This window comes from Corythoichthys intestinalis, chromosome 3 (assembly GCF_030265065.1).
Source record: "Corythoichthys intestinalis isolate RoL2023-P3 chromosome 3, ASM3026506v1, whole genome shotgun sequence".
Lineage (NCBI taxonomy): Eukaryota > Metazoa > Chordata > Actinopteri > Syngnathiformes > Syngnathidae > Corythoichthys > Corythoichthys intestinalis.
The window spans coordinates 15955599-15982361 of record NC_080397.1 but is presented as its reverse complement, the minus strand read 5'-3'; the positions used below and the strand labels follow the sequence as shown (position 1 = coordinate 15982361).

The window sequence follows — 26763 nt, the reverse complement described above, 5'->3', positions numbered from 1 at the left end:
TATAAAACACACACTTGGTAAGAAATGTCTTGATGAGAAGCATTGTCTGATGTGCATCATGGCCTGGGTAAAAGAGCTGTCTGAATACCCGCAATCAAGGATTGTTGAGTTGTATAAAGCTGGGAAAGGATATAAAACCATCTCTTAAAGCCTGTACGTTCATCAATCGACGGTCAGATAAGTTGTCTACAAATACTGAAAGTTTGGCACTGTTGCTTCTCTCCCAAAGAGTGGCCGTCCACCAAAGATGATGCCAAGAGTTCAGCGCAGAATACTCAGAAAGGTAAAAAAGAGCCATAAAGTGTCTGCTAAAGACTTACAGTAATTCACTGACACAGTCCAATATCTCTGTGCACACAACAACTATATGTAAAACTATGACCAATAATGGTGTTCATGGGCTCCACGAAGAAAGCACCTGCTGTCTTAAAAAAACAAAACAAAACAAAAAAAACATTGCTGCTCGTTTAGTATTCGCAAAAAGGCACTTGGACACTCCACAGTAGTTTTGGCAAAATATTTTGTGGACTGATGAAACCAAAGTTGAATTGTTTGTGACTAACACACAACGTCATGTGTGGAGGAAAAATGGAACAGCTCACATCAACAACACATCCCCACCACAAAGCATGGTGGAGGGAGCATCGTGATTTGGGGGTGTTGTGCTACCTCAGGGCCTGGACAACTTGCAATTGTTAATGAAAGAATGAATTCAAAAGTTCATCAGGATATTTTGCAGGAAAACTTGAGGCCGTCTGTCAGACAGTTGAAGCTAAAAAGAGGATGGATGCTGTAACAAGACAATGTTTCAAAACACAGAAGTAAATCAACTTCAGAATGGTATCAGTAGAACAAAATACACGTTCTTGAGTGGCCAAGTCAAAGTTGAGACTTGAACCCCATTGAGATGCTGTGGGATGACCTACAGACAGCGATTCATGCCAGACATCACAGGAATCTGACTGAACTACAGCAGTTTTGTAGATAATAATGGGCCAAGATTAGTCCTGATCGATGTGCCAGACTGATCTGCAGCTACGGGAAGCGTCTGGTTGAAGTTATTGCTCCTAAAGGGGGGGGGGCACAAAATATGAAATGTGATGGTTCACTTACTTATTTTTCCCCCTTCTGTCATTGTTTGCATACTATCCTCATTAAAATATGAAAACCTATAAATGTTTGGGTGGTTTTAGTTAAAGCAGACACTGTTTTTTCATCTGTGTGGTTCTGACAAAGATCAGATTACATTTGATGGTGATTTTATGCAGAGATGTGAGGAATTCCAAAAGGTTCAGATACTTTTTCATACCACTGTAATGTTGAACGCAGTTAGACCCTGTACAAGGCTGCTACTTGATTACAAGTTTTCATACACTGTCGGACTTTCCGCATGCACTGAAGTCATCAGTATCTTCATGCCCTTCACGGACAAAAATGTTGGCACATTGTCGCCAACTATTGTTCTGGCGTATGCAAGTCCGTTGTCACCCACAACTCACTTTTGCGCTGTCAGCTGTTTAGACTGCGACGACAGGGAGGAGCGTTGTCAAGCTTTCTACTCTGGAGGGCATTCTTAAATGTTTGCGTTTTCAGCCCCCCAAACTGCCGTCGCCGTGTAATAGGGCAATAGGAAAGGTTTTTGTGTTGTCACTCCCATTGCCGTTGTCGTGTAAACAGCCCTTAAGAGTTCTGCCTGTCTTTTCCACAAGTAAGTGTAGTTTGTTTCCCCCAACCAGTAATATTCAGCTAACAGTGAGTTTAACAGCGTGAGGGCCATTCTAGTAAAACGCCGGCGCAGCGCTTCACGTTGAATTCATGCAGAATGGGATTGAAATCTTGGGGATAGTCTCGGCGGAAAGACTCTCTGACTGCCTCAACACAGGATTGTCATTATAAACCAGGAAGACTTCATCCCCCAAAGCAATAACTTGATGCTATGCTCCCTTTTCCCCCCGATTTCATATTGTCCAGACTCCCTAAAGACTTTCGTTGGATTGTACGGGGGTGTTGGGCGTTCCCCCCTTGCTCTATTCACTCCTCCCTTCCCCACCCTCATACTCATCCATCCTCCCGTTCCCAAGAGACGTACCTGTCTGTTGCGTTCATCCATAATCCGCGTGATCTGAATCTTTTTCCTCCCCATCGTCCCCGTCGCTTTCTTTCTCTCCTCTTCCCAAAGAACTTTATGCTTGCTTCTCTCTTCTTCTTTCCTCTTCTTTCTCTTTACTCTTCCTCTTCTCACTCTTTCTCTCTCTTTCTATTTGTTCCAATCAACTCAAAGATTCCAGCATCTGTACCTGTGAGAAAGAGAGAAAAAAACAGGAGGGGGAAGGAGAGGATGAGCATTAAATGAAATGAAATATGGCAAAATACTGAGAGGAATGAAAAAAAATAATAAAATAAAAGCGGCATCATGGAAGCCACTAGGGAGGGCGAAGAAAGACAAAGAATCTGTCAACAATGTTGTGAGAGCGGCTGTGTTTTTCACTGTCGATATCATGCAAATCAGTTTTTTGCTTCTTTTGGTCTCGCTCTTTCCCACTGCAGACTATGAGAGGAGACAGCGCTGTCAGGATCTCGCCTCGTTCACAGAGACTTTGACAGTGTTTTGGAAGTGCCGCTAACTTAAACGCTCTAATCACCGGCACTGTAACATTACCTCCAGACTGAGCAATGCTTTTTACTTCCTCCTGTAAAACTTCACTGTACTGACAGTAAAACTTGCATTCAGCTTACTCCCTCTGCTCTTTTGCCCCATCATCTCCAAAATGTGGGGTGAAACAATTATGTATATTCATGTGTTTTCGGTGCTGATTAGCCTGTTCAGGTTTGCAAGTAATGGGAAGAAATGTGAACAGGGCCCGGGTGCGATGAGGATTAACGGGGCCCCCTGAGTGGACCGTCCAACTGGGGGATGATAGCGGACAATTATTCATGGGACCCTCCACACTTTCGCAGGCTCCTCGAGACGACCGTCCGGTGTGTGTGTGATATTTTACACTTAAAAACTATATTACAGCCCCGCGCATCATCTTAGCTTTCTGTTTGCCCCTCCCCAACCACGCCCACTTTACGCCCACAAACCGGGCCCCTTACAGGCATGGGTGTGGTCGCACCCTCAGTACCCCGTAAATTCCACCCCTGTGTGGGAAGGTGAAAAGTGAACTCAGGGCTGCAACGATTAATCGACTAATTGGTTATCAAATTAGCCCACAACTATTTTGATTGTTGATTAATCATTTAGAGACATTTTTAACCTCAGAATTATTATTATTTTTTGTTTTACCTCATTGGCTGTCATTGTTGTAGTAAATGTCCAATCCATTTTTACTGGGAGGAGTAGCACCAATTAATTGCTGCCAAACCTCTCAGTCAAAATGGATTGGACATCTATTGCTGTCAATGTCAGTGATTGAGTTAAGAGCAAATTATATTAAATTTGAATAGAAAAAAATTTGATTTTTTAAAATACATTTTATTTAAATAAAAAACACAATTTTTAGTGTTATTTTATTTATAAATATATTTTCCTAAATAAAGAGAAATAGTTTAATTTTAAAATTATTTAATTTAGAATTAATTTTTTGTGTAAAAAAAAATAAATAAAAAGGCCAAAGATACAATTAATTCCACCTAATTATGGATTATCAGAATATTTTTTATGGTGCAGCTTTAGTTAGGTCAGATAGGTTACATTCCTAAAAACACCAATTATCTTTCTTAATATATTTATTTCATTAAAAAAGGTTTATATTGTGTATATATGTTAAATTTAAAAAATGGGAAAAAATATTTTATTTGTGAATTTTAGAAATTTGCAATCATTTTTTCTTTAAAAAAATACAATATATTATTATATTTTTGTAATATCAACACTAGATAACGTGATTTTATATAAACTGGTCACCTAATCAAATAAAATAATTGTTAATTCGTGGAATCAAAATAATAGTTTTTGGCAGCACTAAACTCAGGATGGACTTTTTTACAAAGTCAAGTGAAGGAAGTCAAATGAAGAAAAAAAATACCTGACAGCCAAAATAAGACCAAATATGTCAAGAATGAGCATTTAGAAAAAATTGTTTAGAGTCCACGTTCCAACAAAATTCCATCCCGTCAAACTGGATATCCTTGTCTGTGTTGGTTTGTGTACTTTTTTCATGGCCAAAAACCATCGAGCTGGACTTTTGCGTTGTGTGTTCCCCAAAAAGTTTGCATGAGTGTGAATGCGTGTGTTCTTTATCTGAGCTTGGCTAAGCCCGAGCTTGGGCGCATCTCTCTGGAGGTGCTTAAGTAGGCCAACCCAATCTATCTAAGGGAGGAGCACAAGAACTGTTGTTGTGTTTTCTTTTGACAGTAGAGGTGATAACGTCCCTCGTTATGCAAATGAGCATCCCATTATTTAAACTCAGTGCAATGCAGAGAAGCTGTCACTGCCATCACGTAGAAAAATAAAAAAATAAAAATTCTCCGTCTACCCGGCCTTTTTTCTCCATCTTCTCTTTCTTCTCTCCTTTCTGAACCAGATTTCCGGCACCTGGCAGCGCAAGCATCAGACATTGATGTGGAAGACGACACCGCTTCACCAAAAGACATGACAGTCTCTCTCTATCACTCTTTCTCTCTTCTCTCATGCACCCCTGCTCTCTTCATCACTCTCCTCACATTCTCTCCTTCGCACACACACTGTATGCATACACACTTTTTTCTCCTCATCTCCCCTAACCCGAATCCATGTATTTATTGAGTAACATGCATGAGAAAGCAGAAGAATGCTTTAAACCCCCGAGGTGAACACAGCACACGGCTACGCACTTGACCTCTTTTTTCCACTAGTAGGACATTGATAATGAAAGTATGCAATAGGGACATACACTAGCTAGCAACACGACTTCACACGCAATATAAAGCACTGCGGTTTGTAGAGTCAGATAATTTTCCACCATCATTTTGAGATGTGTTTATTATTTGCACCCATTGTTATTGACAGCCCTTGACTTTAAATATTTTTTAAAATAAATATTACATTATATTATTAAATTATATTATTAAAATAAATATTTTAAATTGAAAAGAAAGAACATTTTTTTGTGGAGTGTTTCAAAATGGGGCAAAAATCAAATCTCATTTGATTGCGATTAGCCGATTGCTGCCAACCTCTCCCTATATATATATATATATACATGCAGTGGGGAGAACAAGTATTTGATACACTGCCAATGGGTTTTCCCATTGTCAGTGTATCAAATACTTGTTCTCCCCACTGTATATATATATATATATATATATATATATATATATATATATATATATATATATATATATATATATATATATATATATATATATATATATATATATATATATATATATATATATATATATGTATAAAAAGGGGGTTGATCTATAGGGCAGATATTCTATTTATTTCAATAATTTTACTTTTTTAAACAGCTGTTTTTCCACTTCTAAAAAAATTAATAAAAATATGTTAATCAAGTAAATATTTTTTTATTGTTTCATAAAAATATATGTATCTTATAAAGATAATTAAATGAATAAATAAATTTGAAAAAAAAAACAGGGAAAACAGTTATTAACGAATTGTATTTGATCGCAATCATCCGATCGCTACCAGCCTGGATTGGATGCCTATCAATGTCAATGGCAGTCAATGAGTTAACTTATAGTCATTGGCTGACATTGATGCAGATTGACTAATTTTTACTTTTTAATTTATTTAGTTTTTAAAAATATATTGTTCAAATTGGAGGGAAGAAGGGTGAGAAAATGTAATATATATTTTTTTACTATTTTATTTTTTTTGGAAATAGCTTTTTTTTTGGAACATTTGAAACACATAAAACAAAAAATATCTTATTTTTTGTTGTTTTAATTAAAAATCTATATTTATTTATGTTTTTTAAAAATGGAAAAAATAAATAAAACTTCAAATGGATTGGACATCTATCGCCATCAATGGCTGCCAATGAGTTAACATTATTATGGAGTTTAATTTCATTGACTACCATTGATTGCGAATGACTTAAAAAAAAAAAAAAAAAAGAAAAATACATACTTAAAATGAAAACAATTTTTTTTATTGTTTCAGTTATATTTAAAAATACATACAGTATATAGTTTCTTTACCTAAAAAAATACAGTAAAGAAGGAAAAAACCCTTTGTTTATTTTTTTCATATTTACTTACAATTAAAATCTTTCAGGAAAAAAAAAAAAAAAAAAAAAAACGGGCAATTATTTTGAAAGAGACAATAAGTCACATAACTCCTTCACCGGCATTGACGGTGATAGGCATCCAAACGCTCATTTGATCAGTTACAATGGTCTGAACGTCCATCACCGTCACTGGCAGCCACTAGGCTATGATAAAGTAAATGACAATTTAAACTTTTTTTTTTTTTTTTTAAAGAAAACAGCAAAATATGCCTTGATTTCATTAATGACACTCACGTCAAATATCATATAGTCTGAAAACCTCAAACAGGCGGTATGAGATATGCATACAAAGCATCTCTGGCAGTTGGGGAAATAATAAGAAGATCTAAAATAACTCTGGCAGTCGTGAGGAGGCTATCCAGAAGATTTTTGTGCAAACACGCCCATCTTTAAAGACAGAAAAAAACAAAGCGATGCCCCCTGGAAGGAAACAAAGAGGGATGTTGTCAGACAAAGTGGGATTACAAGCCAACTAAAGACGCTTGGCACAAGAAAGCCAGACAAGCGTATCAATCAAGCCAGCAGCGTACCTCAATCACAGGCTGACAGCATCATCCCCTCCCGGCCTTTGTAGTCAACACTCGCCAGCTCGGGCAGGGCTCCAAAAAGCCAGGGGTTACTTCAATGATCCCTGCCTGCTGGCCTCTACCACCTCCTCCTCAATCCTCCCAAAGCACCAGTGAGCACGGCTGAACCTCTCAATGTCAACACCCGGCGGGGCAACACCTTAGGCCTTATGTAACATTAAGACAAAGCCCATGTCCTGAACATTTAATCCCTGCTTTTGGCTCGCGGTGCCAGCCATGCAGCACTCCTCCTCCTCTCATCCCTTCTCACGTTCATTTCCTTTTACCTCCTCCTTCTCATCGATGCAACACCTGCCTCCGTCCTGTACGACTGCCAGGCCATTTCTGGTTATGAGCACGCCCGTGGCAGGTATAGAGCATCAGTTAACAGATTACCAAGTGAATCACTCAATCCAATTTGGGCTAGTGACGCCAAGGCGGTGAAATGACCGGGAAACAAACGCCGCTTAGTGAATGTGGTCATGTGGCACATGGCGGTAATCCTCTAGAGGAATTTTTCACAAGGGACCTCTGACCTCTGGGAGGCATATGAGGTGAGCTAGGAACGTGAAAAACAGACCCAAAGCAGAGGTGATTGCTCTAAGGAGTGAGACACACAAAAGACGATGTCGCTCGTGTTCAATACATTTTTTATGGAACGAGCGCGACGAGGCGAAAATCTCCAACCCTGCTGCGACACGCGACGTTCGTGCACGTGAAATTTTGCGCTCATGAACGTAAACGTGCAAACTCGGACCAGCAATGCGATTTAAGAAAATAGGAAATGGTTCTATTTCTCTCACTGTTGCCTGGCACTACAACCAATCAGTAACAGATTTATTGATCGACAAATCAGCTGTGTGGACACTGGTCAACCCTGAAAGTTTCATGTTTCAATGATTCTATAACACTGCTTGACTTACAAAAAAAAAAAAAAAAAAAAAAAAAAAAAAAAAAAACTGTCAACATGGAGGAGCGTATCATCTTAGCAGTGTGCGAGCAGCACATACTTTATGATATGCTCCACCATGTTGACCGAGAGAAAAATAAAATAGTAGCAGTATGAGAAAAATATGGTACTGGTAAAAGTAACAAATACTATCTAGTAGGGGTAACGGTAAGTAACGGTTCGGTATGTACCTCGGTAAGGGGGTCACGGTTCAGTACAGGTTCGGTACAACAGTAAAAAGGTTCTTCAATATGTGATAATCAGTCAATTATGACATATTATTGTTGACATGTTGAAGAAAATTGTATATAACTACACAAAGGAATGAAAAGAACTGGTTGTGGCTGAAACTGTTTGAAGAATCTGTATAAAATACAACTAATATTAGAATATAAGAAATGCTAATTGCATGAAAACTAAAGCATGCAGAACAAAACAGACAGAATATTTGAAATCAGTGACCAAAAAGTGAAGAGATTAATTTAAATAAATACTGTAAATTGTTGTTGCTTAATGAAGTTGAATTTTTTAAAATTGTTGTTTTAATGAAGACTACATAAATCAGAGAATTTTTACTGTTCCACACTTTTTCAAGCATTGAAAAATAAGATAAAAAAATAAAGAAACACATTTTTAAAAATGAGATTCATAAGATATATATACAGTGGGGCAAATAAGTATTTAGTCAACCACTAATTGTGCAAAATCTCCCACTTGAAAATATTAGAGTGGCCTGTAATTGTCAACATGGGTAAACCTCAACCATGAGAGACAGAATGTGGGAAAAAAAAACAGAAAATCACAGTTTGATTTTTAAAGAATTTATTTGCAAATCATGGTGGAAAATAAGTATTTGGTCAATACCAAAAGTTCATCTCAATACTTTGTTATGTACCCATTGTTGGCAATAACAGAGGCCAAACGTTTTCTGTAACTCTTCACAAGCTTTTCTCGCACAGTTGCTGGTATCATGCAGATCTCCTCTAGAGCAGTGATGTTTTGGGGCTGTCGTTGGGCAACACGAACTTTCAACTCCCTCTACAGATTTTCTATGGGGTTGAGATCTGGAGACTGGCTAGGCCACTCCAGTACCTTGAAATGCTTCTTATGAAGCCACTCCTTTGTTGCCCTGGCTGTGTGTTCGGGATCATTGTCATGCTGAAAGACCCAGCCACGTCTCATCTTCAATGCCCTTGCTGATGGAAGATTTTCACTCAAAATCTCTCGATACATGGCCCCATTCATTCTTTCATTTACACAGATCAGTCGTCCCGGTCCTTTTGCAGAAAAACAGCCCCAAAGCATGATGTTTCCACCCCCATGCTTCACAGTGGGTATGGTGTTCTTCGAATGCAATTCAGTATTCCTTCTCCTCCAAACACGAGAACCTGTGTTTCTACCAAAAAGTTCTATTTAGGTGTCATCTGACCATAACACATTCTCCCAGTCCTCTTCTGGATCATCCAAATGCTCTCTAGTGAACAGGCCTGGCCATGCACTGGCTTCAGCAGGGGGATACGTCTGGCTGTGCAGGATTTGAGTCCCTGGTGGCGCGTTGTGTTACTGATACTAGCCTTTGTTACTGTGGTCCCAGGTCTCTGTAGGTCATTCACTAGGTCCCCCCATGTGGTTCTGGGATTTTTGCTCACCGTTCTTGTTATCATTTTGACGCCACGCGGTGATATCTTGCATGGAGCCCCAAATCGAGGGAGATTATCAGTGTCTTGTATGTCTTCAATTTTCTAATAATTGCTCCCACAGTTGATTTCTTTACACCAAGCGTTTTAACTATTGTACATTCAGTCTTCCCATCCTGGTGTCCTTCTACAGCTCTTTGGTCTTGGCCATAGTGGAGTTCTGAGTGTGACGGACTGAGATTGTGGGCAGGTGTCTTTTATACCGATAATGAGTTAAAACAGGTGCAATTAATACAGGTAACGAGTGGAGCCTCGTTAGACTTCATTAGACCTCGTTAGAAGAAGTTAGACCTCTTTGACAGCCAGAAATCTGTACAGTAAACATTAAAAACTATTTACTGTAAAGAAGCTTTGGAAAAAATAATTATGTCATCAATGTCCATTCAATTAATCGACTTTCAAAATAATTTTTATTAACTGGATAACATTGGGCAACACTATTGTTTTTGGGTGCAGAATCCAAATCAGATGCCCGGTTTTTCTCTAAGAAAAAACTGTCCGCCAGAGAACCGATCAGTGTTCGATGAGCGGATTAATCGTGGCAGCCCTACCTGACTAATAAATGTGTGCTTGCTGAGAGCTAGGAAAAGAAAAATGAGTGGGCGCCTGCTAAAGTCGAAGTAGGTGGTTGTACCATGAAGACAGAAGGACAACAGTTGCTCCTCTGCTTGTTCAATATCACGGGTCCTGGCTCTGTGGGCTTTGAGCTGGACAGGTGACAATGGAGGATGACGCGAAGAACACATACATACGCACGTGAAGGAAATAGAGTGAGGCAAAATAAGAGATCTTTTGAACAGGCACCAGGCCTCTCCAGGGGGAGGGGAAGCGCTGTAGCCATGACCCTCCCATCTGTTAAGCAGACGGACAGAGAGAGCGAACCAGAGAGAAAGATGAAGGTTGGAGGGGGAGGATGGCAGAATCGGAGGGAGATTCAGCACATACATCTAATGAGCGCTCTTTCTCTCGCTGTCTCCGAAGTGGGAGCTGAGAGGACGACGAGAACACGAACACTCTGGTGTGCACCACAAGGCTCGATTCTAGGTCACCTCTCTCCCTAGCGTTTAGTCACTAAAAACTAATACGCAGCACACATTGTAACAGTCTGTTGGGTGCTCGTTAATGCGGACTGAGTATGAAACGAACAAGTGACAAAAAAGAAGGAGGGATTTACTTTCAATTTTTGTAGTCACACAACAACAAACTAGTAAGAAGTACAGAGATACTATGACTAGCAATCAGTTGTTGGTTTGGTTTTTATTTAACATTCATTTTAACTGATTGGCTGCCTTTGACGGCCATAGACGTCCGATCCATTTGAACTGACTTTTGAATTTATCAGAAACTAAGAACAAATATACGTTTAACATAATAATAGTGAAATGGATAACAGTAGGCAAAATAGGAATCTATTAATGTAACACATTAAAAGTTTTTCAGATAACTCTATCCTAAAAAACAGGCTGTTGGCGGTCAGAGGGCAAAAAAATATGGATCTATATATAATATAGATAGAAAATATAGATAGAACACAGATAGATATAGATAAGCCTAGCCAAACTGTGAAAAAAAAAGTGTGACTTGTAGTCGGGAAAATACAGTACTTTAATTAACTATAATTATATTAAAGGCTAAGCTAGGGATGAGCAATTTTAAGATTGAGATTGAAAATCGAACATTTTTAGTTCTCGCTGATTGGCCTTGTCATATTTAATCGATTATATGAATATGCAGATGCAAACTGCATGCAAATATATTTTGAACAGTCCCCCAAAAAGAGTCCAAAGTTGATAGCTTTCAAGTGGTCTATTACACAACAAGTGAGGTAAACAGTCAAGCTAAACGCACATAAAAAAAGATACACATGTCGTGCACTAAAATACAAAATACTCACTGTATCTTTCAAGCGCCTGCTCGCTAGCTCAACGTTAATATTCAATGGCAGACAACATTGCATAAAAGCTATTAGTGAAAAAAAAAAAACAACATAAAAAATAAGTTTAAAAACATTGAAAAGAATCGGACGATATGAAATTAAAAAAAAAAAAAAATCTTTTTCACCCGGTCAAAGTATGGACATACCTTATCTTCTGATACAGCATTTTACAAGTATATCGTTCGGACTGTAAATTGCTTATTTTTTCATTTATGTTTGAAATATAGTTACCTGAATACCGAACTTTGAGTCACAGTGTTTTTCTGGCCATGGGTGCGACTTATACTCCAGAGTGATTTACATTCCAAAAAATAGGGTAACTGTTCATTTTAAGTTAACAGATGCATATTTAGCTTTTTGTTGTCCATTTTACTGATTATAGTACTCACTCTTTCTCATTCAACTAAATGGTGAAAAGACTGGTAAGACTTATACTCCGAAAGATATAGTACTTCCATTTTCTAGGAAATACCTCTATTGCTTAATAAGGAGGTTCCACAAAAGGCAGTTCTTGTAAGACTCATTGCACAGAATGATCAACTTATTCCTACATTCAGAGAAATGCACAGAGGAAAAAATGTTGAAACTAAAAGTGACGCTTGGGTATCACGCAATGTCCAAAAATCTGCTGACAGGAGAGTTCTTGTATTGTAATTCTCTACACGTCCACGTTTAAAGCAAATTGAAGAAGGTGATTTATCGTGACAGGTTTGTTGATGTTTTTCCTAAGAAACCCCACCCCAGCAGCACGGTGTCAAACTCACCGTACAGTACATCTGCAACACATTTGGTAATAGTAGATGTGTATATATATATATATATATATATATATATATATATATATATATATATATATATATATATATATATATATATATATCTACAGTATATGTCTATATAAATATAGACATATATATTGCAAGTATCTATCTCCTTATCCTCTAAGGAAATGTGGTTGTAAAGATTCGAAATAACATATTACATTACAGTAAGTAAACCTTTTAGGACGTGTATGGTACATTAAAATAAACGTGCTCACTTTTTAAATAAACCCTCATTTCCTTGAAGAGAAGAAAGTGGGATTTTATAATTTTTCTAATGCAACATGAATGTTTGTATTCTGTTTTTACTTGAGCATGTCACGAAACGGTCTTGTTTTTGTAAAAGGGTTTTCTCTTGGGTGTCTGTTGTATCTCTCATCAGTCACTTTACATGTAGCAAACATTAGTCCGTTTTGGAGTAGGAATTAGAGTTACGCTTGGCACACGTGGTACCTCCGAGGATTGGGACGCAGCAGCAGAAATGAGAGGATCCTGCGAGTCAATGGCCACGCAGCATGGGAGAGAGGAGAAAAAAAAACGTGTACCGGGTCTCATTGTGCCTCTAATGTCATTAGCGGCGGTGACTCGTCTATGTGGGACGTAGCGTTCGCTGTCTGTCACAGAGAGATAGGTAGGGTGACGAATGGCTCGCGCTACTACTTCTCCCTCCTCCATTTTCCCTAATGTCTATATCTTCTCCAAGTGACCTGAAGCTGGGTGGTAGCCCATGCGTAGGTGGGCCTCTGTGGCTTTGAATTGTTGCAGATATTACAGCTAATTTAGCATGTTAGCAGCTAAAGAGATTAGTAACATGTACACCCGTGGATTAACGTGATAGTGGCGGATCATCTTATAATGTGTTCATTCTCCTCAGTGAAGGTTTTAGCTAAACCTGAATGTTTTGCATGTGTGTGTGAGCGTCCTCTTATAAGTCTGTTTTAAGATATCGGAGTATATTCTCGCTTGTCTCTTTCTATTAGCGCATGATCTATTCCGATCATTAGCAAGACAGCAACGTATTCTATTGTCAATATTCATGTACTTTAGAAGTATGACGTCTGTCTATTGAAAATGTCTTTTATTTACATATTTCCAATCTGCTAACTGGATGTGATGTCTCCTCGACAACCCCAGTTTTGAGCAACTGTTCAACTTAAACATGAAATGTGATGAAGTGTGATTTAATAGGTATGTTTACCTGGACACTTTTATTCGGAATTAAAGGCAAGACTACAATGAAAATGCTTCATGTATACACCCGATTCAAGAATATTCCAACCAGCATATTCAAATCAACATTCTATTCCAAAGTTTATGTGATTTCAACACGTTTAAAGTACAATAAGTCTCTGAATTCTTTTTAATAATATTGTTATGCTGTTGCTAATTAATGATGAGTATTTCTTACCATTAATGCGACTTCTGGTGCTGCATGGTTTTGCTGATGGCTTTGTAGTCTGGTTGATACTTGGTGGAATTAAGCTTCATGCAGGCATTGAGAAACTTAGGATGCGTCTATTTTCATGTTCACGAAGAAGCGCCACAAATCCTGTTTTTCCCCAACACGCACGGAGCACCATCGGTGCACACCAAAAATAAGTTTATCCATCGTTTTTTTTTTTTTTTTTTTTTAAATCAAACTCAGTGAAGGACTTGAATAAATCCTCCCCTCATGTTGTCCCTTTCATAGTCAAAACCTTTCAATAACGCTGAACACGCTGGATAAATTGCTTACATCGGTTGACTCATCCAAAGCGAGATAAAACAACCGTGCCGCATTTATGTCCTTATGTCCTGCTGAAAAGTACGATACTCCTCGTCTTTTTTTCTTTTTGCCATCTTCTCAAAAGGGATTCTAAAATTAGCTGACAACGCGAAAAATGAAACCAAAAAAAAGGGAAGTTTACTTCCTGATCTCACGCACATGTGCACATCGGCTGGTATTTTGGACAGCAAAATACGGCAACCCCACTTGAACAGTGTCTCTGCCTCATCTGCGTTGCCTATGCGATTGATAGATAAATAGCTAGGTAGATAGACACGACAACATGTATGTCTGCCACTTTCAGGCTAAAATTACTGTGAACCGGCTTTCCAGTCGGCGGTGACGTCGCCGTTTCACGCAATGCGCAAATGAGTATAACGAAACTTTTTTTTTTTCAATAAGCAAAGATTTGCCTGCAAGCCAGATGCAGCCATCAAAAGAGCCAGATCTGGCTCGCGAGCCATGGGTTCCCGACCTCTGGTTTAAAGTCTAAATGGACAGACTAATATTTTGTTGACATGGAAGTTAGTAGGGCGTCCTCTTCTTCTTCTACTATTTTTTCTGGTATATTTGGTCATACTGCCGTCACATGCTGTGGGAAAGATGAACCTTACCACATTGGTAATTACAAGTACGTCCTGTTCATGTGCTTTTGTTGTTGTAACAAAAAGACATAGTAGACATGGACTTCATTTTGGTTTGTTGCATGGGACAAAAGAAGAGTTTCAGACCTATTAATTCATCTACAACAACAAGAAGAGAATGCATCGAAATACATACATTGTTTGTAACTGAACATTTCAGCGAACACTTGGTTACAAAAAACCTCTTTAAAAGTTTCAAAATACAGTGACCCCTTGTTTTTCGAGTTAATGGGAACCAGAATCCGCTGCGATATATGAAAAACCGTGAAGTGGCGCCCCCCCCCCAAAAAAAAAAAAAAAAAAATTTTTTTTTGTCATGCTAAATCTGAATAAATACATTGAACACATGTTCAATGTATTTATTCAGATTTAGCATTGGAAAAAGATTCATATAAGTTACCTATGAGACAATGTTTTTTCACTTTTTCCCACCCAAATTATATATTAAAAAAAACGAAACAAAAACAAAAAAAAAACATGTATCTGTTTATTTTAGTACATGGTATTTAAGCACTTCAAATGTAATAATTATAGGTTTTAAGCATGTTACTGTCCCACTGAATTAATTTTAAACTAGAATAAAGTATAAAAATGCTTGTCTTTATTAAATGCTTCATTGAGTGAGTCCACTCAACTCTGCTCCATCTCCTCACTTACACACAATGAGTTGCCACAGCAACTGTTTGACAAGTTAAACAATCTGATCTGTGGCAAGATCAAACAGAAGACGTCTATCAATCATCGTTAACTTTAATAAGTAACTCCAGTGCATTGCCTGAACAACAAAGAGCAGGGAGAGTGAGGGAGGGAGAGTGAGACTAAGCGATCGGCTCGGGACAGCTCATCTGTATTTTTCATTTCTTTTAAATTGAAAAAAAAAATCCGCGATGGACTGAGGGCGCGAAGTTTGAAATGCGAAGTAGCGAGGGATCACTGTAATTTGTTCCGACTGACGTTCTGATGCATGAACACACAATACCTAATCGGGTCTATATTTTTAGTGTCAATGAACACAGTGTCTCCGATCATAACTTTAATCTGAACGCTCATCGGATTGAAGAAATTTTGTCCATGCAAGCATACCCCATGACACTCTCCCAGTAATGTTTCACTTCTTGTGATTCACCCTGTCAAATCCGAACCCTAAGGTCTTAGAGGCCAAGAATACAGGAAAGTTTGTGGAAGGATGTGACATCAGCAGCCCGAGACAATCAAAGTTGCTTCCTATCCTAAATCTCTTCAAAACCAAAACCTAAAGACATGTACACTTCCCCACATGAGAAAGACGCAGTAAAACTTTCTGGATCTGGGTTATTACAAGGCGTCATGTTGACTTCCCCATACAATTTATTTTCAGTCATTTGCTAAAAATATTTCCAGGAAGCCACTGCGTAATATTGTGAAAACAACATGGAACCTCGAATGACATGCTAAGCAATACTTTTTTTTCCGATTGGACAAAAATAGAACACTTACAAGGAAGTGATGATATCAAAAAGATTGGTGCAAACGTCGATGGAGTCGCCCTTCTGAAGAGAGCAATACAAGATGAGATCATAGCATCAGAAGGTAGAGAATTATGTAAAAGGACACTCAATGTGTTCAATAGTTTTGGGAACATTTGAATACTGTTCTCCATATTATAATTGAAATACCTGTATATGAAACACATGTCTCCTGTGTTTTCCGGACTATAAGTCGCACATTTTTTTTTTTCATATTTTAGTCGGGCCTGCGACATATACTCAGGTGCGACGTATGTTTATTCTTATACTCGAGGCATGCCCTCTACTTCGAGTTTGTGCAGTTTGTCAAAAGTGATACTGTAGATGAAGACTTGAATGGATTTGGAAATTGTGACTTGGAGTGAGATTGAGAGTTTGTTTTGTTTAGAGTTATCTGAATAAATTCTAACATGTTAACATATACCTATTTAGCCCTATGTTCTCTGTTTTATTGCAGCAATAATGTATAATGTTTGTGCTTGGTTTCTGATTAAACGAAATGACCTCCCCAAAATTCGACTTATACCCAGTGTGACTTATATATGTTTTTTCCCTCTCTTTTTGGGCATTTTTTGGCTGGAGGGACTTATACTCAGGTGCGACTTATGGTCTGTAAAATACATTGATTGAAACGGTTACTCTTACCCTTGTGATATTCAATTGGCTGCTTTTGTAAAATAATATTTTTTGGTTCCTCGGACATTTAAGTTTTCAAATGGTATTCGTGGGGAGTTTTGGAGCGCGAGCCTTCATGTGCACAGCTGCACATCTCACTCAGCAGCAACAAACGGTAGGCCACCCGAGCGGCCGTGGAGACAGGTAGTCATCCGTCAGAGGCGACGGCGAGACAGGTGAGAGCCATCTTTCCATATAGCCTTGTGCTGACTTCCCCAAGGACGCGGTGACTTGACACAATGCGTCAGCCCCCCTTTCTGAAAGAAGGCCAAGGGCTGTAAAAACCACAGCTGCTGGGCCAAAGGCAGGCGAGCCAAAGGACACACACGTGGAAGTGAGGGCGAACACATGGGTACCAAAAAAAAAAAAAATAGTCGACTTAATGTGTCCGCCTAAAAGAGATCAGGGTTTTTGATTACCGTATTTTTCGAACTATAAGCCGCACCAGCCATAAAATGCGCAATGAAGAGGAAAAATAGAAAAAATAAGTTGGGGAAACTTATTTGATAAAACCCAACACCAAGAACAGACATGTCATCTTGAAAGGCAATTTAAAATAAAAATAGAATAGAGAACGGTACAGTTAGCTAAAAAGGACAGGTAGAAATGCAATAAACTTGGTACGTGACAATATTCACAGTGGAATTTGAATTTCTGTAGTACACATGCCAGGCCACTAGTAGGCGATGTCTTATGTAGCATTGTAACGTAACACGCATACAATGCTTGTCCTTACCAGTCTAAATGCTTTTGAATACTTTTTTGAAAACTTTCAGATTTTTTTCAGGCTCCCATAGGTTGTTATCAGGTAAACAAATGGAACAACACCGGTTTTTCTTTTCCGTTATTTTAAATCAGTGTCGCAAGTTTTACAGACTGATGGTGTAAGTTGAAATACATCAGCATAAGCAGTGTTTCTTGACATCCTCCTCCTCTCTTTCTTTCACTCCCCTCTTCCTGTCATTGTTTGGTTATTTGCAACACTACAGTTAGTCACCTCCTCAAATGTAGACTACAATGCTACCAAAAGCTTAATACAGTGTCAAAATACCATTAGTGATTGCTCCGCCAAGGCATCCCAACTTCCCCCAAAATGTCCCAAAATAAGTGATCAAATGTATACTGTTGTGCGTACATGTCATTGACTAAATAGGCACTACAACACACTCAACTTTTGTTGAGAATTAGCTTCTTATCAGTGGTTACGATGTGGCTTGCTTTTCATTCATTTGCACAGCTTCACAGTCCTTTAAACAGTGTGCGTCCCCAGAGTTGTGAGTGCATTCTCCACTACTACTACACTATGCATCTCTGGGGCTCTGTGGGCAGTGGGGTGGGGCTCTGCTGGCTCTGCATCCCTGCATGATGATTGGATGATCTGTCTGAGGCTGAATCCGTTTTTAATTCCAAGCAAAATGAGCGAATCTGTGCTCTTGTCGTATTAACATTTTTCAATCCTCATTCAGTTGTTCTTAGATGTAGTGAGTAGTTTCCTAATCATCCTAGCGACACTTTCTTAGTTAAAAAGTACTGGCAAAAAAATTGAGCTTCTATTTCATTTAAAATACATATATATTTTTTAATTATAGTGTTTGGAGATTTGACTTCCGGCACTCTAGTTTCTTTCCCTACCGAGCAGCGGGTGATGCTGAGCCCCTCCAATGTCACAAAGCACTCACAGGCCAACACACTTTGAGCTTTGCCTCATTGAAAGACAGGTATCCGCCACTGCAATATACAAAGATGGGCCACAGGTAACGGTAAATGAACTGTGTGCGTCTTTGGCATCTCTAGTTGTCAAATGCTTTATATAAAAAAAAAATGAATGAACAACAAACTAATAGTTACCTCTCAGCGAGACTAACCACCTGCCCTCACAGGAACAGCCGCAAGTCATGTCACTTACAACACAAAGCACTGACATATTCACCCAATTATGTTCTCTGCCGACTAAGACAATGTCTCTGTAGTCTCTAGTAGAGGGGGAGAAAGGAAACGAGAGTGCAGGCGTAAGGGGTGAAAGCTGTATAGGTTAGTTATGAAGACCTGAACTTGCGACCCCCCCACTCCTTTCTTATACCCCACCTCTTCAACCGAGCACCGTATAAACAGTAGACATCGCAGTGAGGGTGATGATTTCATCACCCCCCCCCCCCCCCCCCCCGACTTCTCCTGGCTGCCACAGTCTTCTAATCACACTAATTAAAAGCTTTGTTCATTTAGAAATCTCTGATGACAATTTGTTTCACTCTCCCCCTACAGCAGTGGTGGCTGCGAAGAGAAGAGAATTAAATTTGATCTTCTGACAGCAATTATTAAATGCTCCCTCCTGGCCTCAATTAAGGCCCGCGGGCTAATGCTAACACGGCTAACCTTCATGCAGCCACGAGGTGCACTTCTCTTTTTCCTTCAGCGGCTTGGTTGCGTCACCTCTGGCTGCAAAGAGCATGTATGGCACCTCCAAGAAACATTGCTTTCGGCACTAGGCTATCTTTCATATATGTTGATTGGAACAGTACCATGTACAGTATGAGGGATATATACGTATATACATATATATAGCGAGAGAGAGATTGCTGCCATCCCTCCCACTCCAAATGATTTAAGATTTGCCAAGTGTTTATTCATTTATTTATTTATTTTTAACTATTATTATCACTATATTTTTAGTTTGACTATTTTTTATCTGAATTTTTTATTTATTTTTAATTTTATTATTTTATTTAATTTCATACCTCCCAGTCAAAATGACTATTTTTGAAATATTTAAATCAATTGTTGTAGCATTATTTCATTTTTATTCATTTCACAGCCCGCCCGTCTCATCAGACCATAGGACATGGTTCCAGTAATCTATGTGCTTGTTGACATATGTTCAGCAAACGGTTTGATGTAGAGCGCGGTGTATGGTCTGAGCATTAAGAGGCTGACCCCCCACCTCTTCAACCTCTGCAGCAATGCTGACAGCACTCCTGTAACGAGTCACATGACATTTTGGAGGGAAAATAACAAGCAGTACTCTATTTGAACATTTAGGGATGTAGTTTCTAAGAGGTTAGTCACTTTTGTTGCCAGGGGTTTAGATATTAATGGCTATATTTTGAGTTATTTTGAGGGGAAAATGAATTAACTCTCTTATATAAGCTGCACACAGACTACTTTTCACTGTGTCAAAGTGTCATTTTGTCAGTGTTGTCCCATGAAAAGATATACTTAAATATCTGCAGAAATGCGAGGGGTGTACTCACGTTTGTAATACACTGTGTATATATATATATACACAGTATGTTTTTTTTAATTTTTTTAATTTAATTAAATTTTTTTTACAATAGATTGCGGCCAACCCTCCCAGTCCAAATGTCTCAAGATTTGCCAAGTCTTTTTTTAAATTATTTTTTAACCGTTTTTTTTACTGTTATTATTACTACTATATTATTTATGTTAATTTCCCTTTTTTGCATCATTTTTTATTTTTTATATTCTTTTATTTTGTACCTCCCAGTCAAAATTACAGATTTTTAAATATAAAAAAAAAAAACAGTAAATATTGCATTTATTCATTTTTAATTTTATTCAAAATGTTTTTTTTGTTTTTGTTTTTTTTAACAGAACCTCTCATCCATAGAATTGTATATGCTCACTTTTTTTTGTAATCATGCTAAACTATCACATGGCATGTTGTGGCAAGGATGCGTTTGATTTGCGAAGAAGTACATGGTTGTGTACTTCAACAAGGATGTCCTTCATACTGTAGATATGACCTTCTGGGATTTTTTTCTTTCCCTCCTCTCTTTCTCCTCAGGTCCCTTTGCTCTACTCGGAAACCGAGTAACCTAGATTGTAATGTATCAAGAGGGGACTGGTGAGATAGGACGAAAGACAGTACGAGAGATTCAGCAATGCTAAAGTTTGGCATTCAAAAGAAAAAAAATCAGTAGCGGAAAAAGCGCTGCATTAACTCCCCCCCCAGCTCTATGATTGATAATCGTGAGCATTGTGTGCATCATTAAACTCAGGCTGTGCCACTATTCGTGTTAGTTTAACCAAGGCTGGTGTTATGTTTCCAGGCGTTGTCTTTTCTCCACACACAGTGTAAACCTGATACACGAGCAGCAAGCTCTGAATTCATAATTAATGCCACTCATATTCATTTGTTTCGATTAAAAAAATGGACCATTGAAGACAAAGATGGGTTCTTGTACCATTCTAAAAGTCAAATTTATAGCTTTTTAAGACCTTAAAAATATCAGTTAAGACCAAAACTTGTCGCAACAATTTCTTGTTTCCAATCAAAATGAATTGGATGTTTAGTGCTGTCAGTGACAGCTAGTGTGCTAACGTAGACACTATTCTAATGGAAGATTTGGTAGCAACTTGTTGGTTCCTTTGATTTATTTATTTATTTTGTTTTTCAAAACAGTGACATCTTTCTCGAATGATATATCGATTCTTGATAGTAGCATATCGATGACCTTATATAATGTATATATAACACCTTTTCGATATGTTGTCAAATCCTTACTTTGCACCAGGCACTGTTGTTATTTTCACTAGAGGCCAACTACCTCTTAAATAAACCATCCATTTTGATTAAATTTACACTTCCCATCTCTGCATATTTCCCCTCACCTCTAAAGCCACGAATAACCCGGAAATGGCATCATGGCGACAACTCAAGTCACTGACGAATGGAATGCCGAGGCTATGGACCGTATTACATATATTAATCCCAAACTTTAGTACATAGCCATTGTTAAAACAAATACACACCATTAGATATTTAAGGCTGACAACAGTTATTTTCCTGCCATTAAACGCATCGTCTGGAAATGTAATACTTACTGCAATTTTCCATTAAATTTAAGACAATTTAAGACCTTGATTATCCAGATTTTTAGACATTTTAAGTACCCGCGGGAACCCTGATAAACATTTTTCCCAACTCTCTAGTTCTAGCTGTGCTTTACAATTCCCAAGGGAGTGCTGGTGTTGGGGTGTGTGAGGAGAAAGATTGTCTGGAGTGTGACCGCGTGCGGTGGCATGACGGCACCTACAGATGAGCCTCTGTTTAGGGGAGTGGCCCCCACCGAGGCCAAAGCCCAGCCCAAGCCTCTCATTACACGCTGCTTTTTGGAGTGGTTAAGAGGGGGGTTACTGGTGAGGGACCGGCAGCACCGGCGTACTCCACTCCCCACGCCATCACAAGGCGACCTCATCAAAGCGAGCGCTCGTAATTTGTCGCAGAAAGCAGCCAATTAACATATGTTAAGGAGGAGGGAAAACGAAAAGATGGGAGGAGGGGATGGTGGGTCCAAAAAAAAAAAAGATAGCTTATGATTAAAGAGTCTCCACAGCTGCATGGAATCAAGATGGCAAAGAGGTTTGAAAGAAACCTCAGCGCTAGTAATCTGATAAAGCCTACTGTTACTTCAGCTCCACAAGCAGAAGGGGCACATAGAGAATGAACTAATGCAGACAAACAAATATCAAATTACCGCCGCGAGACCATGAGCTTTGGCAGAGTGCCTCGGGCCCTCTATGCGGCTACAGTGCAGGCCACTGTATCACATGGACCCTCTCCCACCCTATCCACACCCTGCTGTTTGACCACGCTCTATTTTTAGCTCCACTTTTACCATTGTGCCTGACACTTACGCTAAAGTTGCCAGGAATGCTAGCTTATTTTGTCATCGCCATAGCAAAATCGTAAGGGCAGTTTCATAGCCAGGCTTATTCTTTAGGCTTAGTGAGTTTTTCACAGTTTTTCACAATTGTTTGGACTCGCAACAGTTTAAAAAAAATGCACAATGGAGAGGAAAAAAGACATACTGTATATGTCGCCCTGGAGAGTCACATTTTCATGGAAAATTTTATTTGATCAGAAACCAATAAAGTATTTTGATCATTTAGAGACAATATTGAAAACACTTTTTCAGGTCCTTATGAGAAAATATTCTTTTATTTTTCTTCTAATTCAGTTCATTTAATTTTTATTTACATTTTTTTTCAATAAAGGTTGACAACAGTAAATAATCTCTTTTCATGTATTGTTTCATTTTCTTTTAAAGTATATTTTTTAAGAACAAAAATAGAAAGAGGAATATATATTCTTTTTTTTATTGTTTACATTTTTTTAAAAAAAATATTTATTTGCTGTCTTCTAATAAATAAAACAATGAACAACGGCAATCGGAGTATATCAAACTCCCATGTGATACATTGAAACTTTTCATACCATAAGGACACTCAGATTCAGTGTTGTTAATCTTACCTTAAAAAAGTAATTACAGTTACAAATTACTTCTTCCAAAAATTAATTGTGTTAGTAACTCAGTTACCTGAATATAGGAGTAATTAGTTACTCGGCAAAGTAAATGGTGATACTTTTCATGTATTGCATTAGTTCCCTTCTGTCTACTTTCAACATGTGAAAGTTTTAAAACGGTATCATCATTTAAAGATAGATTCAAGTCAAAATTTTGTCAATTTAGGAGAATCTTAGATAAAAAAGTTACTGAGGCTCGCTAGGAAGGTTCTCTACAACAGAGCCATCCTGAGAAGTCTACTGCTTGAAGATGGCGGCTGTTTACTAACGCTGGCGAGTCTATCATTTCGTATCTAGTTTTATATACTAGAACATGTGATGTCTACCGTAGCATCATGTGGGTGTAGTTTGTAGGCTATCGGCTACAGTCAGGTATTACTGTATGGCATAGCCTAGCATCGCGTTTGCAACGGCGTCAAAACTCCCTTCCCTCTTTCCCACTCCTGTTCTGCTCTCTTCGTGAGTCCGTATCTCTCAGACTTTTCTCACGTCATTCAACCAACATAGTAACACATAGTAACGCACGCCTTTACATCCTCGGTAACGGTAATGGCGTTGCAGGGATGAGAAAAATAATTAATTAGATTATTCACCGCTGGAAAAAAATAACACCGTCATTAACAACACTGCTGAGATTCCTATTCTCCGTGTCTAAGCAGCTAAACATAGCAGGTTAAAAAAGGTAAATATCTGAGTTCTGCAATCCTCGATTTATCGTTGAGGACTACAGAAATGTTATTAAATTTTTTTTATTTTAACAAGAAACTTTGTCGATGCACATAGGCCCTGGACCGCAAGTTTGACACCAGTGCAATATGATAATAACAATAAAATTGTAGGTTAAATAGAAGTCTTTTAACATAAGATATTAACATTTTTTAAGATATCTAAGCCTAAGAAAACCCGAAACTTAACTTGGTTTACCAAACTCTCGATCTCACTTCAAATCACTACCAAATCCGTAAAAGTCAAAATGTTCAGTGTTGCTTTCTCACAGCTGTCAGTGTGGAAGGAAAAACAAAGTCGCAGACCCAGCCAAATATAAAAAAGTGTGACTTATAGTCCGGAAAATACAGTACATCCTAATTTGTTTGCTTTCAAATTTCCGCCCTCCCTCCATGCTTGGCTTTTACCACACTACTTGACGTTCCTTATGCACACGTGTTTCTGAACATTATTGTTGATGTTGTCAGAATATCTTATGTGATAGTGTGCCTTGTTGTTGGAGCGCGGTGGCAGGTTGAATGCATTAGCAGTGCACGGCGACGGCGTTCTGTTATGTTGTCGTCTCGCCGCCGTGCCTGCGTCTCCTCGGCAGCGACTGATCACACGAGGCTGACAAGCCAGTTCGGGTCGCAGTCTGCAGCCACATTCTTCGCTACGTGGGATCTGACTCGTTCACAAAGAAAAAAAACATGCGCGGGGAGGAAGCGTTAAGCAAGTTTGAGTGATTTATGGAATTGTATGCTGAAGTACAGGGGAAAGCCCAAAACAAAAGGCTGGTTTTCACTTTTTAGCATTTTACTTTACTCTTTATCGGGTGTATCTGTACAATTGAACTCTGGCTGTTATTGATGGTGATAGACATCCAATTGATCAATTTTAACTGGAATTTTTGGAGAATTTTGGAACAGTGTGAGTCTCGGGAAAAATGTGGAAGGAAAAGGTGCCAAAGTGTTGAAGTAAAAATAAATGTAAAGAGTAATAACTCATGTGGCATGCTTTGAAAAAGTAAAAACATTCACTCGCACAGGTAAAAATTATACTTTTTGTCAAAAATCAAAAGAGTATACCTCTAATGCCTGAAATTATGTGACTGAATGTTGTGTAGGGGTGTGACAATACATCGAAAAGGTGATATATTGCGATACATTGTGGCCCAAAAGGTTATCGATATGCTCCCATCAAGAATCAATAAATAGTTTTAAAAAGTGTCATTAGTCATAAAAAAAAAAAAAAAAAAAAAGGAACTAACAGGTTGCTTCCAAAATCTTCCATTGACTGCTGTCTCATTTATTCTGATTCATTTGGCCTAGATTGGACATCCAGCAACGTCAATGGCAGTGAAAACAGAGCATTCCCAGCAAGTCTTTTGTAGGCATTTACAGGTACTTCGTGTTCATTTTAGGGCATTTGCAGATTACTTCCTGTTGATTTTGAGTCACTTCCTATTCATTAGGGGACATTCTTGAGTCGTTTCCCCGTCAGTAACACGAAATCAACAGGAAGTGCCCTGTAAATGCCCCAAAATCAACAGGAAGTGACCCGGACATGTCCCAAAAGAAAAAGGAAGTCTCAGAAAAACAGCAGGAAATGACGTGAAATGTCCCAAAATGAACTCATTGCCTGGCATTGGTGTCCACTGACGGCCATAGAACATCTGTTCAACATCTGATGTCTACTAGTAATAAACTCCATCCAATTCACCACAAAAGGATGAAAATAGATAGTTTTTTCCGTTTATTAGTCGTTTCGTCGAATGTCCTGGAATAATTTCCTGACTGATGTATCGATAATTGTCGTACCGCCGTATCGTGAGGTCATCGTTTTCGTGCATTGCAAATAGTATTGTATCGTGAGGTACCCAGAGGTTCCCACTGCTGATGTACTTCTTTACAAGCATCAGAAAAATCCACAAATGGTGAGGAATAAAACATCCCCCCACTGCGTATGTATAAATCATGACCGTTTCCTTTTTACTCTTCTCCATCTCTCTGGAACTCCTATCTTTACCATCAAGCATTGATCGTTACTTATTTATTTTTCCTATTTGGGAAGTAAAGTGGCGGTGCGAAAAAAGATGCGTTTGGTTCACATCTTCAGCTTCTGGTTCAGAGGAGGACCTGGCCGCCCGGATTTCCCCCAACGCCACTGCCATCATCTTTATCATCATCATCAGGAGCACTCAAATCCCTACGCTCCGAGGACAGCTGCATCGTTCACATAACCTCGCTTGCCCCCTCCCAGTGCTCCGCCACCGCCGCCCCCGGCTAATGATAGCAGAGCATGTCCCCTTTCGCAAGCTTTTTTCCACACAAACTCACAACAAGAGACGAGTGGGCACGACACACGAGCCCTCTCCGTCTTTCTCCTCCCCTTCATTTATTTTTCTCATATCACTCAATTCCTTCCCCTAGAAATCCCCTCGCCTTCTGACCCAAAGAAGGCCTGAGAATGCGAGACGACCCCCCGACGCACACAGTAACATGACGCACACTTTACCGCCCTTGTGATTCCGTACTGCTTTCTCTCACTGAGTTCACCCCTCACTGCAAGTGACCTGCATCACAGCTGTGTGTGGGAACTTGCATGGTGCAGTGTGTGAACATATGTGTCTGCTGACGCGACTCCTGGGGTGCCCGTTGCTCTCACATCTCTACGTTTAACTTTTCCTCTCCATCGTAGCCTTTCCGTAGGATTACTTAGAAAGGGTTAAGCAGTAGGGATTAGGGGTGTGACAATTAGGGGTGGAAACCTCTGGGTACTTCACAATACAATACAATTTGCGATACAAGGCTCACGATAACGATTATGTCAATATTGTCCATACATGGTTGAGGTAATCATTCTAGGATGTTCTACAAAACAACTAATAAACAGAAAAAACAAGAACTTTTCATCCTTCTGTTGTGAATCGGGAT

The 26763-nt window shown here is 38.8% G+C and overlaps 1 protein-coding gene across 7 annotated transcripts in view; it reads right to left on the bottom strand.

The window, feature by feature from the left end:
- The window catches only part of mef2cb (myocyte enhancer factor 2cb), a 145324-nt gene that overhangs the window by 83991 nt on the left and 34570 nt on the right, over positions 1-26763 (bottom strand). For 6 of the 7 annotated variants that reach the window (XM_057831028.1, XM_057831031.1, XM_057831032.1 and 3 more), the window contains one exon: positions 2090-2297. In XM_057831028.1, coding sequence (XP_057687011.1) covers positions 2090-2143 — 54 coding nt within the window. In that variant the 5' untranslated portion in view covers positions 2144-2297. Of the gene's footprint in view, positions 1-2089; positions 2298-13616; positions 14816-26763 lie in introns of those variants that run through there. The other variant, XM_057831029.1, reaches the window with a different exon arrangement.